The 15,204-nt window shown below is 47.9% G+C and overlaps 1 protein-coding gene across 6 annotated transcripts in view; it reads right to left on the bottom strand.

Moving 5' to 3' along the window:
* Positions 1-15,204, bottom strand: part of PISD (phosphatidylserine decarboxylase) — a 73,166-nt gene that overhangs the window by 42,830 nt on the left and 15,132 nt on the right. For 2 of the 6 annotated variants that reach the window (XM_029571614.1, XM_029571610.1), the window contains exons 1-4: positions 2,408-3,691; positions 1,550-1,715; positions 369-605; positions 91-214 (exon numbers count right to left, since the gene is read on the bottom strand). In XM_029571614.1, coding sequence (XP_029427474.1) covers positions 91-214; positions 369-605; positions 1,550-1,715; positions 2,408-2,601 — 721 coding nt within the window. In that variant the 5' untranslated portion in view covers positions 2,602-3,691. Of the gene's footprint in view, positions 1-90; positions 215-368; positions 606-1,549; positions 1,716-2,407; positions 3,692-7,312; positions 8,026-8,737; positions 8,914-15,204 lie in introns of those variants that run through there. The other 4 variants (XM_029571612.1, XM_029571611.1, XM_029571615.1 and 1 more) reach the window with 3 other exon arrangements.

The following is a 15,204-nucleotide window of genomic DNA, read 5'->3' as shown; positions in this document are numbered from 1 at the left end:
AGCAGCACTGGGGATACAGGACAAATTCAGCACTCATTCCATTCCAACCACCAAACGTTCAAGAAAGCTGGAGAGTCCTGAATGGCTTACACTTGCTGTCAGTCCTCTGTGGTCCCAGGAAGCTCTCCAGCGAGTATGTCACACCTTTCACCTGCTCCACCTCACAGTTTCTCACTCGGCCAAAATGCAGGATCTTTCCATCGGAGGGGCTAATCTGAAGCACAGAGCATAAACAGATCACCAATCCCACCACGAAGGGCACCTCCTCTCAGCTGTCCGGTCCATGCCCCACGCCATATGATGCACGGACAAGTCCTCCTTCCTCACACAGTGCATTGCCACCCCCACTCCCACCTCCCTGTGCTAACCATGTTGTGTGAATCACAGACTGGCCGTGCCTGCGGTTTCAGTTTTCTCCGGAAGAACTCGCTCAAGTTTCGATACTGGTGAAGATCTTCAACAGCAGCTTCCTTCATATTGACACCAAATGTCCAGATGTACAGACTGTAGACTGGCTTCCGGAGCCATGTTGGCAGCTCCACTTGGTTGAGTCGGCCCCAGGCCCGTGACAGGAGTCGTGTCGGGACAGATTTGTATAAGGAAACCTTGAAAAGACAAAAAGACAGATGACACCTGTATCTCAACTTGTAGCCTTCTCTCCCACCACAAAGTTGCAGGTTTTTCTAGTTTATAACTACTGTATTTATACAGTGGTTGAGAAAAAAAAAAAAAGTATGTCAACGTGATTGTGCACTTATAGCTCAGCAAACCATTCAAGGTGAAGCACTAGCTGCAACTTTCTTCAGATGATTTCCTGACTGATCTTCTCTGTAAAATCACATTTTAGCTTTGAAAATAAGACAAGAAAGGCAATATGGAGCCTAATGACTGCAATGATAATATCCAAAGTTCTCTGCTAGTCTTCAGGTATACCAGTAAAATGGAGCCTAACACCCACCTCCGCTCTCCTCTCCCACTTCATTTCAAAATCCCCTGCACCATCCTCTTCTCCAGAATCCAGAGCTCCCACACCACAATAAAAAAAACTCCCTTCCCCCAGGTTCTTTCTTCCTCCCATACCTCAATACTGAACCACTTGTACAATCTCTCCAAATGGGTTTTGCACACACCATGATAGGAACAAACATCGCTCATAAACTTTTGATAAAAATCTCCATCAATCAGATCTACTGCTAATGCTTGTCTTTATACTTGCATTGTGCCAAAGAGAGCTTCTTTCTGCGGTTCATAGGGTGTAATAATTACAGCCAACATATCAAGGAGCATTTGCAAGTTCTTTTTAACCAGGTCTGTGGCATCCAAGCCAATTTGGACTATTTCTGTATCTTTTGTCTCTTCATATGTAGCACAGAATAATCATTTGGTACTATCATTTGTAGTAGTAATGCTGTTCTTGTGTTTTTCTCCTTTACCATTATGCCTGATTTTCTGTTGCAGTACCTGAATGATGAATTACCATTCTCAGTAGCAGTGGTGCATTTACACTATCAGCACAAAAATAACATACAAAGCCCAGAAAAATACTTACCCTGCTTGTTGGCCTCCATCCTACTCTAGCCAATGGTTTAAGAGCAGCGAAGGGCAGAAGGTAATAGAGGATTGTCAAAGGCCAAGAACGGAGTTTCAGGGTGGGCCTAGACATACAGTTCAGCTGGCCCAACCTCCGTCGCAATGCCAGCTGTGGAAACTGCAACCTGCAGAATCACACACAATGGTATCAGCCTTCTCTGCATCCCACAGACACCCCAGTCCTGCACAGTATCCCGTTTCCAACAGTGGCCAATCCAGGTCACAAGTACCTGGCAGGATCTCAAAAGATCGATATAATTCATGCTGCTTATCCTAGGGACAAGTAGTGAATTTCCCCATGTCTACCTTAATGGTTTTGTTTTTTTTCTTCCAAGAACTTATCCATATCTTTTTTAAACCCAGGACATGAACAGCATTCATCACATCCTTCAGCAATGAATTCCAGACCTTAATTATGCAATGAGTAAAAAAATATATTTTTTCCTATTGAATGTCTCCTAGTCTGCACTTTTTGAAAGAACAACGATTGCATTTACCCATTTCTCTCCACTTTTTCAGTCTCCTCTTTAAAAACCCATATTAGACTCTTGCTCAATTTATTCTTTACCGGAAAATGCGTGGCCCGTTTTACTTAGCCCAGACCTTGCCAGCCTGGGCACTTCCTTTTCATGGGTGACTCAATGACAGCTGACAATCTTTATAGCACTCCCTTCCCGTGCTGTAGATCTGTGCAACCCAGGCACCTCCCCCTTCCCCGCACCGCAGGCCGCTCACACCTTCCACCGGAGACTGACTGCACGAGCCCCGGAGCTTTGCAGCACGGAGGCGGGCAACAGACGAGCTCACAGTCGGATACCTGAAGCGGGCTTTCGGCACAGATCGAGCCGGCTCGGCAGCATCCTCGGGCCGGCCGCGACTCCGGCGAACTCGCAACCTCACACCGCGGAGACTGAAGCGGGTGCTCGTATGTGGCGGGGGCAGAAGCGGACTGCGGTACCGCACCATGTCCCCGCGAATAGTCCACTCCAGCCCGGCCGGGCCCAACGTCATCCGGCTCCGGAGCCGCCTCTCGCTCTGCCGCAAACCCGCCCCCTGCCCGGTCACGCCTTCTATCCCTGCTGCAAACCCGCCTGGGCCACGCCTCCGTTCTGCTGCAAACCCGCCTTCAGCCTGGGCCACGCCTCCTTTCCCTGCTGCAAACCCGCCTCCAGCCTGGGACACGCCTCCTTTCCCCTGCTGCAATCCCGGCCACGCCTCCTCCTCTCCAACCCGCAGATCCGGCCCCAGCCCAGGACACGACCCACCCCGCCTCCTCTACCTGCTGCAAATCCGTCCCAGCCGGGCTCCTCCTCCCTCCATTCTGCAAAGCCGTCTCTCGGTTCCTCTCTACCGCAAATCCTCCTCAGCCTCTTGACTTCCCCTCGTTCCGCCTCATCCACCTAAAGCAGCCGCATTTGGGTGATGAAACTCCCTAAGATTTTTTTTAATGGAAATTTTGTGCAAGGGCATTGGCCACAACATACATAGGGGCTAAATTATCGGTAGTTAAAAACGTACGAACCTAACACCAACCATCAATGCAATTACAAAGGAGCTAAACTGTCCTTGACAATTGTGGCTAGAAGCTACCCTGCTCAAGCTAATTCAATCCCTTTCTGCATTAGATTTTACTACATTCTGGAAGGTTGTGGTATAAAGAGATCTTTGCGAGAGGAAAGAATCAGGCAGGAAGTTGGATTTCAGGCGATTACTGAGACAAGCTATAGCGTTGAATCTAGCATCATTGATTTTTTTCATCTTAAAAGGCCAGAAAGGCTGGAAAACAGCAAGCAGCCGCCCACATCAGGAATACAGCTCACAAACACCATTAATCAAACAAACACACACACCACCTGTGTCCAGCAAGGTACCATGGACATCATCATTTAAATAAAACAATGCTGATATTCTATCAGTTGATTCTGGCAGAATTAATTATATCTTTTTATAAACTAGCAAAAGGATATTTCACTTTTACCAATGCCCCTAAAAATCACACTGATCACTGGCACTGGCACTGTATCCAAACTGTCAGGCTAACAGTGCGCTGCACTGGAGCGCACTGTTAGCCCAAGTTTGGATGCACGTTTGACGCGCTAGCTTTACACCTTATTCAGTAAGGGGTAATAGCGCGTCAAAAATGTGCATCCAACCCCCCGGACACTAATAGTGCCCGCAACATGTAAATGCATGTTGATGGCCCTATTAGTTATTCCCGCGGGATACAGAAAGTAAAATGTGCAGCCAAGTCGCACATTTTACTTTCAGAATTTAACGCCTGCCCAAAGGCTGGCATTAATTTCGGCCAGCACCGGGGAAGTGTACAGAAAAGCAGTAAAAACTGCTTTTCTGTGCACCATCTGACTTAATATCATATCGATATTAAGTCGGAGGCTCCAAAAGTAAAAAAAAAGTTAAAATTAAAAAAATCGGCCCGTGGCCCGCGGGTTGGAAGACGGACGCTCAATTATGCCGGCATCCATTTTCCGAACCCGTGGCTGTCAGCAGGTTTGAATACAGACGCCGGCAAAATTGAGCATCAGCTGTCAAACCCGCTGACAGCCACCGCTCCTGTCAAAAAGGAGGCGGTAGGGACGCACTAGTGTCCCTAGCACCTCCTTTTACCGCGGGCCCTAATTTGCATAGGCCACCCTCCTGAATCGCGCGCTCAGGAGAGTGGCCTGCACTTGCCCGCTCTCCCGCACGTTTTTCTGTATCGGCCTGTGTGTAGTGTGAGGATACGATAAGACTGACCAACAAGTACTTTCAAAGGCAAAAAAAACCTGCAAGGGAGTCAGTTGGACCATTAAAAAATCAAGGAGTAAAAGGGGCATTAAAGGAGGTCAAAGCCATAGCAGAGAGCTTATATAAATTCTTTTGCTTTGGTCTTTACTGAGGAAGATGTAAGAGATATACCCATGCCAGAAATGATATTCAAAGGTGATTATTCTGTAGAACACATAAATCTCAGTGTACTGGAAGGTGTAATAGGGGAAATTGACAAACAAAAGAATAGCAAATCACCTGGACCAGAGGGTATAATCCCTAGAGTGCTAAAAAAATGAGAAATTAAATTGGAGACCTATTAGTAATTTATAAACTCATTAAAATCAGCTATAGTACCTGAAGATTGGCATTACATTGCCCACTCTCCAGTTTTTAAAAAGGGTTCCTGGGATGATCCAGGAAACTACAGGCCAGTAAGCCTGACCTCAATCCCAGGAAAAATGTTTGAAAGTATTCTAAATTACTGAACACATAGACAGACATAGTTTAATGGGACAAAGTCAGCATAGATTTAGCCAAGGGTAGTATTGCCTCACCCATCTGCTACATTATTTTGAAGGCATGAATAAACATGTAGATAAGGGTTATCTGGATTTTCAGAAAGTGTTTGACAAAGTAACTCATGAGAAACTCTTCCGGAAATTAAAAAGTCATGGGATAAGAGGCAATGTTCTATTGTGGATTGAGAACTGGTTAAGAGAGCAGAGCTAAATATTTAATTTTCTCAATTGAGAAAGGTGAAAAGTGGAGTGCCCCAGGGATCTATACTAGGACTGCTGATTTTTAACATTCATAATTGACCTAGAGATGGGAATGAGGTCATCACATTTGCTGATGATACAAAATTAATAAATCACAAGAGGATAGTGTAAGAGGACCTTGCAAGACTAGGAGACTGGGCATCCAAATGGCAGATGACATTTAATATGGACAAGGGCAAAGTGATGCACTTAGGGAAGAGTAACCCAAATTATAGCTACACCATGCAAGGTTCCACATTCGGAGTCATTCAGAAAAAGGATCTAGGTGTCATCGTGGATAATACGGTTAAATCCTCTACTCAGTATATTTCAGTGGCCAAGAAAGCAAATAGAATGCTAGGGATTATTAGGAAAATAATGGAGAATAAAACAGAGAATATAATGCCTCTGTATCTCTCCATGATTGTAACCGCCTCTTGAGTATTGTGTGCAATTCTGGTCACTGCATCTCAACAAATATATAGCAGAATTAGAAAAGGACAACCAAAATGATAAAGGGGATGAAACTATTCTCCTATGAGGAGCCTAAAGAAGTTAGGACCCTTCAGCTTGGAGAAGAGACAGCTGAGGGGAGATATAGAGGGAGGCCTATAAAATAAGGAGTGAAGTGGAATGGTAAATGTGAATTGGTTGTTTACTCTTTCAAAAAGTACATTCAATGAAGTTTCTAGGTAATACATTTAATACAAATAGGAGGAAATATGTTTTTACTCAACACATAATTAAACTCTGGAATTCATTGTCAAAGGATGTGGTGAAAGCTGTTAGTGAAGCTGCATTTAAAAAAGGTTTAGACGAGTTCTTGGAAGAAAAGTCCATAAATCATTATTAAGATGGACTTGGAGAAATCCACTGCTTATCCCAGAGATGAATAGCAAGGAATCTATTGAACTTGGGAATCCTGCCAGGTACTTGCACGTGGATTGGCCACTGTTGGAAACAGGATATTGGGCTTGATGAACCTTTGGCCTGACCTAGTATGGTATGATGTTCTTATGGTGAACTAGAGGATGTCTAGATAGTCACACAACACAGCCAAGAGCAGGATCCAAAACAACTCAAATCTTTCAGCAGAGGCTGAAGGAGTAAGGATGCAGTACTACAGATGTCAGTAACAACCTGCAACAAAATCAGCCCCAAACACTCTCACTATTTCCCAACTTATTCAAGCCCAAGGCACACCTACATTAATAACGTGCCCAGTCCAGGAATTGTAGCGAAAGTCCTGGACCAGGGGCCCTGCACCAGGGCTCCTTCCATAACCCAACAAATCTGGCCACTGGGTGTCAGACTTGAAAGATCACCAGAATTTCTACTCCCCAGGGCCTTTGAATGCTGCTTCCATATCCCCAGCAGACACAGAGCCTGGGCTATCAAACCAGTTGGCTGTCATCAGTTTTAGTTGGGTTTATGGTTTGTATTGTCTTATAACAACTGCTTTTTGTATTGAACAACATGGAAAGCCAGCGTACAAATAATGAAATTCAACTATTGCCCTCCAAATCTTCCAGCCTCATTTAGTATCACCTCTCAGACTTCCTTCTGAAACAACTTTGCCTGCAAGTCTGAGACAAACAAAAGCACCTCGTCTTCCAGATTTGTATTCTTCGGCTCGTCATCCTCTTAGAGGTGAGAGAAGAAAGAAATCAGACAGGACAGCAGCACAGCTTTTAGCAAGTACATAAGAGCTCCATTACCAACTCTTGTGCTTAAACTAGGGAGACCTAGCCATTGTACATCAGTAGGTCAGCCCTAGAGCCCATTTCTACCAGCTCTCACGAGTGCTGGTCAATGTCTCCCAGCCAAAGACCTTCACTGGGACTGATAACTGCACAAGGAATGGAAAAAGCCTGGAAAAAACCTACAAGTGTCACAAGAAGGCTGATGATTACCTGAGCCCCACATGAGCAGAGACTGAAAGCCCAGAAATGAGCAGGCTTTAATAAGAAGAAAATTACATTACACTTTATGCTGCTAATCAAGGTCCTTAAGCACTACGGGTGATTCCCAGAAACTCACATCCTGGAGACAAGGAAACACCCTCCATCCTGAAAAGCATTCACACACTACCAGAAAGAGAGGCAATTCTATACCATTGTTTTAAATAAAAACACAAAGAAAAAGCTATTTCTTCATGGTGATGCCAGGCAGGCTCTCCTGTAGAGACCGCTTACCCTCTCATTGGTATTGCAACTGGACAACCCTCGCTCACTTCTGATGAAGCAACACTTGTCTGTAAACTCTGAGCCTTTTCAGCTTTTATCTGCTTCAAACTGGCAGCAGACCCACTTTATCCCCTCTTAATTGAGTAAAAAATTCCACATACATAAAAAATCAATAGTAAATAAAGTTGTTCTTATACTTGTGCAAGCTTATGTACTTCACTGAGCAGGAAGGACAGGACAGCTTGCCTCCTCCTGACCCCTGCATCCTACCCAGCCAGCCAGCAACCACCTCCAGTCCCGCCTGCTCTACCCATTCTCCTCATGACCACTATGCTCCGCCTAGCCACCTCCTGACCCCTACAGTCCAGCCAGCCAGCCAGTTCCTGACCCCATGCTCCACCCAGCCAGCATCCTCCTGACCCTTGTGCTCCATCCAGCAGCCACTTCCTATCCCCCATGCTCCAGCCAGTCTCCTCCTGACCCTTGTGCTCCACCCAGCAGCCACCTCCTGTCCCCCGTGCTCCATCCATTCTCCTCATGACCCCCACACTCTGCATAGCCACCTCCTGACCCCACACTCCAGGCAGCCAGTCTCCTCCTGACGCCCGCACGCCACCCAGCAGTCTCCTCCTGACCCCCGCACGCCACCCTGCAGTCACCTCCTGTTCCCTGTGCTCTACCCAGTCTCCTCCTGATCTCTATACTCCACCCAGTAAGTCAGCCCTCTCCTGTCCCCTGTGCTCCACCCAGCAGCCACCTCCTGTCCCCTGTGCTCCACCCAGCAGCCACCTCCTATCCCCTGTGCTCCACCCATTCTCCTCATGACCCCCACACTCTGCCTAGCCACCTCCTGACCCCACACTCCAGGTAGCCAGTCTCCTCCTGACCCCCGCACGCCACCCAGCAGTCACCTCCTGTTCCCTGTGCTCTACCCAGTCTCCTCCTGATCTCTATACTCCACCCAGTAAGCCATCCCCCTCCTGACCCCCACGCTCCAGCCAGCAGGCCACCTCCTGACCCCCGCGCTCCAGCCAGGCCACCTCCTGACCCCCGCAAGCCACCCAGCAGTCACCTCCTGACGCCCGCACGCCACCCAGCAGTCACCTCCTGTCCCCTGTGCTCTACCCAGTCTCTCCTGATCTCTATACTCCACCCAGTAAGCCAGCCCCCTCCTGACCCCCGCGCTCCAGCCAGCCAGTCAGCCGCTTCTTGAGGAAAAAAAAAAAAAAACAAGAGCATAGGTTAGGCAATCAAAATGGATTCTAATGAAAATAATTTACAGAAAAACTTCTCTAAATCTCCAGGAATTCAGCAAGCTCAGGAGATCTTACTCCATTTCCTATTAGGTTGGTGGGAGAGAGAGCTTCCAGCACTTCTGTTACTTTATTACAGCAGTTTCTTACATGTCCTTCACTGGCCTCACTGAAGTCCTACCTCCAGAGGTTTTGCAAGCTTGGGGGGCATTTCTATGCCCAGCCTTTCATTTTGCTGGCCTTTATAGTTCTCATACTGCTTGTATCCAGTGTATCCCCCACCAGATGCCACCAGAACGTAGAGGGGACGCCAGCGAACCATAACACCGGCCGATGCAGCATGAAGCTTCCTTGTATCTGGAATAGAAAAAAGGAAAAGGAAAGCACCATATTAAAAACCGTATAACACAAAAATAGTGGATATGAAGGAAGAACTAAAATAACCCAGTAAAAGCTGGGATGTGGTCCACGAGATTCCACAGAAGGGATTCTCCAGTCTACATCTGGCAGATTTAAATCTCCAACAAGCAACACTTCTCCCTTTTCCCCACCTTTTGGATGTCTTTGACCAGATCTCTGTCTAGTTCTTCTGTTTGAGTTGGAGGCATGTAGACTACACCAGTAAAAATGGAAGCACTATTTTTTATTTTTTAGGACTATCCATAATGCTTCTTCCCTACCCTACTTCCCTTGTAATACTGTTGCTTGGATTTTGTTTTTTACATAAAGAACTACTCCGCCCCCTTTTCTGTTCTCTCTGTCCTTCCTTATCAAGTTATAGCCAGAGATGGCCATATCCCAATCACGAGACTCCGTGAACCAAGTCCCTGTAACAGCAACTATGTCCAAGTCCGCTTCCACCATTAAGGCCTGCAGATAGGAAAATTAGTTCTTACCTGATCTTTTTCGTTCCTGTAGTACCACGGATCAGTCCAGACTCCTGGGTTTTGCCTTCCCTCCAGCAGATGGAGACAGAGACGTTTTGGCAGACTCTGTCCTAAACCCTGAGGTGCCACCTACAGTCCGTCAGTATTTTAATGTATCCAAGCAGAATGATTCAAAACCCTACTTAACTATCTGCTATAACTGGGGTTGAAACCCATAGAAACCAGGCTAACCCAAACTGTAGCAGAGCCCGTAATAAGATTGGAAAACATCAATAAGTTCAGTTAATCTAATCACTTATCTGCAGAGCAAAGTAACCAAGAGCTGACCGAGCGGACTCTCCATTATCCCTATGCTGAGAAGGGCGGGACTGTGGACTGATCCGTGGTACTACAGGAACGAAAATTATCAGGTAAGAACTAATTTTCCTTTCCCTGTACATACCCGGATCAGTCCAGACTCCTGAGATGTACCAGAACTCTCCTACCCAGGGTGGGACCTTGAGAGTCCCATTCGGATCACTCCTTCACCAAAGCTCCCAGAGTCTGGAGCTCGCACATCCAACAGGTAATGACGAGCAAAGGTGTGCAGAGATTTCCAAGTGGCCACTCTACAAATTTCCTGCGGTGAAATCTGATGGCACTCAGCCCACGAGGCTGCCTGTGAACATGTAGAATGTGCTCGGAGACCCTCTGGGAGGGGACAACCCCGAAGGAGGTATGCCAATCCAATGGCCTCTTTTAACCAACGGGCTATAGTAGCCTTAGATGCTTCATGATCTCTCTTGGGACCACTCCAGAGCACAAATAAGTGGTCTGACATGCGAAAACTATTTGTGACCTCCAAATAACGCAACAGGGCCCGGACGTCTAATCTCCGTAAATCAGTGGAGTGGGGATCAGAAGGATCCAAACCAGAGAAGGATGGAAGTTCCACAGACTGATTCAAGTGGAAAGAAGATACCACTTTTGGAAGAAAGGAAGGAGCTGTACATAAGGAAACTCCCGATTCTGTAATCCTCAAAAAGGGCTCCCTGCAAAATAATGCCTGAAGCTCCGACACTCTGTGAGTTGAAGAAATGGCCACGAGAAATGACACCTTTAAAGTAAGATCCTTCAAAGTAGCCCTTTTCATGGGCTCGAACGGCACATTACACAGAGCTTTAAGAACCAAGTTCAAATTCCACGATGGAAAAGACCTTTTAATCGGAGGATGCAGATGATACGCCCCTTTAAGAAAACACGCCATGTCAGGATAAGCAGCCAAGGAAACTCCTCGTAACTTGCCATGGAAACATCCAAGAGCCGCTACCTGCACCTGTAGCGAGTTGCAGGACAATCCCTTAGCGAGGCTCGCCTGTAAGGACAGAATATCCAACACCACCGCCTGAGTGAGATCTATGCTGTGTTGAATGCACCAAGCCTCAAATATTCCCCAAACTAACATAAGCTAGCGAGGTAGAAGCCTTTCGCGACTGCAAAAGAGTGGTTATCACCGCATCTGAATAACCTTTGCTCTTCAAGTGTTGCCTCTTAAAAGCCATGCCGTGAGACATAAGCGATCCGCCTCATCCAAACAAACGGGCCCCTGATGCAGAAGATTCGGCAACTCTCTGAACCGCAGTGGACCATCCACCACTAGGTTGACTAGATCCGAAAACCAGGGACGCCTCGGCCACTCTGGTGCAATTAGTATCACTTCCCCCGGATGCATCTCTATTCTTCGAAGCATTCTTCCGATCAGTGGCCAGGGCAGAAACATGTACAGCAGGACTTCCATCGGCCAAGGAAGAACCAGGGCATCCACTCCTTCCGCCCCCGTCTCTCGGCGTTGACTGAAGAAACGAGGAGCCTTGGCATTTCAGAACGTGGCCATGAGATCCATGCTCGGTCTGGACCACACGTCACATATCGTCTGGAAAGCTTCTGCGGAGAGTTCCCACTCTCTGGGATCAAGACGGTGGCTACTGAGAAAGTCTGCTTGAACGTTGTCGACCCCTGCAATGTGAAAGGCTGCAATGCTGATGAGATGCTGTTCTGCCCAATGAATCAGGAGCTGAGCTTCCAGCACCACCGGTTGGCTCTTGGGTTCTCCTTGGCGATTGATATAAGCCACCGTTGTTGCATTGTCCGATAAGACTCTGACCGATTTCCACCGCAGAAGCGGCAGAAAGGCTTGCAACGCCAACCTCACTGCTCTGGTCTCCAGACGATTGATTGACCAGTGGATTCTTCCATGGACCAGAGGCCCTGCACCGATTTGTCTTAAACTCCCCCCCCCCCAGCCGGAGAGGCTGGCATCCGTGGTCACTACTGTCCAAACGGGCATTTCCAGGGGCATACCCCGGTTCAAGTTGTCAGAGAGGAGCCACCAGTCGAGACTGGACCGAGCAGAATCCGTAAGAGGAAGAAGGTGAAACTATTTGGAAACGGGACTCCAATGGGAAAACAACGCTGACTGCAGAGGTCTCATATGCGCAAAAGCCCATGGCACTAACTCTAGAGTGGAGGCCATGGAACTAAGGACCCTCAAGTAATCCCATTCTCATGGAGGATTTTTGGACAACAAATCTCAAATCTGTCCTTGCAGTTTGACAATGCGGTCCTCAGTGAGAAAGACTCTTCCCCACCGTGTGTCGAACAAAGCTCCCACGAATTCCAAAGACTGCGAGGAGTCAGGTGGCTCTTGGTAGGGTTGACTACCCAACCGAGAGACTGTAGTAGCTGAAGCACCTTGCTCACCGCCGAGTGACAGAGATCCTCCGACTTTGCCCGAATCAGTCAGTCGTCCAGATAGGGATATTTATTTATTTATTTGCGGTTTTGCAGGATGCACAAGAAGCCCTTCTCGTCTCAGGTGCGCCGCCACTACAATCATGATTTTGGCCTGCCGTAGCCAGGCATGAGGGAAGAGCGCAATATTGAAAATGATCACCCAGCACGAAGAACCGCAGGAACTTCTGGTGGTCCGGGTGGATGCTGATGTGTAAGTACGCTTTGGTGAGATCGAGGGACGCTAGGAACTCACCCTTGTGAACCGAGGCGATGACCGACCACAGAGTCTCCATGCGAAAGCGTGGGACGCAAAGGCATCTGTTGACCCGCTTCAGGTCTAGGATAGGCCAGTAGGTACAGTCTTTTTTTTGAACCACAAAGTAAATGGAGTAACGGCCCTTTCGCCATCCCTCAGGGGGGAACTGGCACTATCGCTCCCAGATCGATAAGGTGACTTACAGTGTCCCTGATCACCTGACGTTTCTCCTCGTACGAGCAAGGGGAGATTAGGAAGCGATCCCGAAGGCGCCGAGCAAAATCTAAAGCATAGCCTTGTCTTATCACTGTGAGGATCCACTGATCTGACGTTAACTTGGCCCATTCCTCGTAAAACTGAGACAGTCTGCCTCCCACAAGCGGAACAGAGGAATGGACCAGCCGCATTTCACTGAGAGGATTTAACTCCTCCTGCAGATTGAGGGGCCCCGGATCTTCTGAATCTATGGCCACAAAAGGACTGAGACCAAGATTTCTGCCAGCCTGTAGACTGTCTGGAGGAGGAACCCAACTAACGAAATGCTCGGAACCTACGATTCCCTCAGAAACGAGACTGGGAAGGGAAGGCACCCCTCGGTCTAGGCTTATCCTCTGGCAAGCAGTGGACCTTGTTTTCACCCAAGGATTGGATCATATCTTCCAACTCCTTTCCGAACAGTAACTTGTCCTTAAAGGGTAAGGAACCCAACTGAGCTTTAGAGGATACGTCGGCCGACCAGTTCCTCAACCAGAGTAAGCGGCGGGCTGAGACAGCTGCCACCATAGACCGCGGCTTCCAGGTGACCTGCCTGAGCAGCCTGCTCCTGAGAAAGAGAGGTAATATTCTGCAGATGTTGGACCCAATGAAGCCCTGCATGCAAAGAAAAGCTGCTGCACATAGCAGCCCAGACCCCCAGCGCAGAAACTTAAAAAATGCGCTAAAGTTGCACCTCAAGCTTATGGTCCTGAAGATCTCAAAGTGCCGTTACTCCTGTCACTGGAATGGTGGTCTTTTTGGTTACTGCAGACACCACCGCGTCCACCTTAGGCACTTTCAACAGGTCCAATGCCTCCTCCGGGTGGGGATACAGCCTATCCATTGCCTTGCTGATCTTGAGTCCCAATTCTGGAGTGTCCCCGTTCACGGAACAGTAAATTGGTGGACAAATGAAAGGGAAAAGATTTTGTCAGCCCCCGGAGACCCACCATGACTGGGTCAATACTGCCAAAACGGGAATCTTCCTTAGGTACTTCAATACCTAATTCTTCCAAAACAGCTGGAATGAGCGGGTCCAACTCATCTCTTCTAAAGAGACGGACCACCTTAGGGTCATCTCCCTCCATGCCTGGAAGCTTGATGTGATCCAAGTCGTCATCAGGATCAGCCCCCAGTGGGGGCCTGTCGCCCAAATTCGTGTTGTCCACGTCAGAATCCGTTGATGACTCGTCGCCTGCCGGACGGGCGGAACCACGGAGGGACCGAGGAACCCCCTTTCTCTGAAAACAGAGGCCGTTTAGGATCTCGCGCCCCAGAGACCAGTGAGGCAGCTCCTGCCTCCCTCTTAGCAGCTTTGTGGGCTTTAAAGACCTTATGTAGGAGCATAATAAAATCATAGAAAATGAGGAAGAGGAGGAGTCAGAATCCCCCTCAGAGCTCTGTCCCTCCTCGTCAGCGATCTCTTGTGCTCGCTTGCCTCCCTCAGGAGCCTGAAAATGCGGTGACAACGGAGGGGGAAATTCCCCTCCCCCAGGGCAGCTAGCTCAGCCACATGAAACGTCTGCAAGATGGCCTCCGTTCCCGCACTGAGCGAGAACAGGTCTGAGGAGCCCTGCTGCAGCCACCCGAGCTTTCCTGGCTCGCGGTGTGGCTTAGAAACGCTGCTGCCGGCGGCAACCAATGTTCCCTCCCCCTCCCCCCGGGAAGGCAGGCGGAACAGAGGCTGTCTCCACACGCTTTGCCACAGCATGAGAAAAAACGAAACGGCCGCACCAAATTATCAGGCACGCTGACTGAGTGAAAAAGCCTGCCCCCAGCGCAGCCCGATAACGTCTTCCTGGGTCCTCTGTCTCCAAGGGTGAGTGAGCCGGGCTCCCCGGTATCACCCCAGAACCTTGGGGGGGGGGGGGCGGAGGGGACAAGAGGGTTCTCAACCCCTCGCTCCGAGTGCCTCAAATACCAGGGGGGATAGTCCCCTTCGGACCTGCCAACCCTCTGGGAGGCTCAGAAGGCTGTGGAGAATTTAGATCTGTCCTCTTCAGCACTAAATAAAGATCAGTAGATAGATTTAAAAAAAAAAAAAAAAAAAAGAACAATCTAAAATCCTGTCTTTTTTTTTTTTTTTTTTTTTTACAGAACTAAGTAAGTCTAGATTGTAGGTTTTGCACCTCCACCATCTGCTGGAGACAGAAAAATACTGATGGACTGTAGGTGGCACCTCAGGGTTTAGCCGTTTATGGTAACAACTATGGAGGCTCTCAATCACCCTTACACTTAATCCTAGCAATCACAAAATAAGGGATCCTTTTTGTTATAATTATTAAATAATATGACTTTCACTTCTTACAAATATTTACTGCTTATAAATAGTTTAATATCATATCATGTTTATAAAACTTCACCAAAAATGTACCCCTTTCCAACATTTAATCATAACACAATCTGGACACTTGTTATATGTACATAATCACACTAATACATTACCCATTAAATTATCCCCCTAAAACTATCTCATTC

This window comes from Rhinatrema bivittatum, chromosome 11, assembly GCF_901001135.1.
Source record: "Rhinatrema bivittatum chromosome 11, aRhiBiv1.1, whole genome shotgun sequence".
Taxonomy (NCBI): Eukaryota; Metazoa; Chordata; class Amphibia; order Gymnophiona; family Rhinatrematidae; genus Rhinatrema; species Rhinatrema bivittatum.
This window is presented reverse-complemented; position numbering and strand designations above follow the sequence as displayed.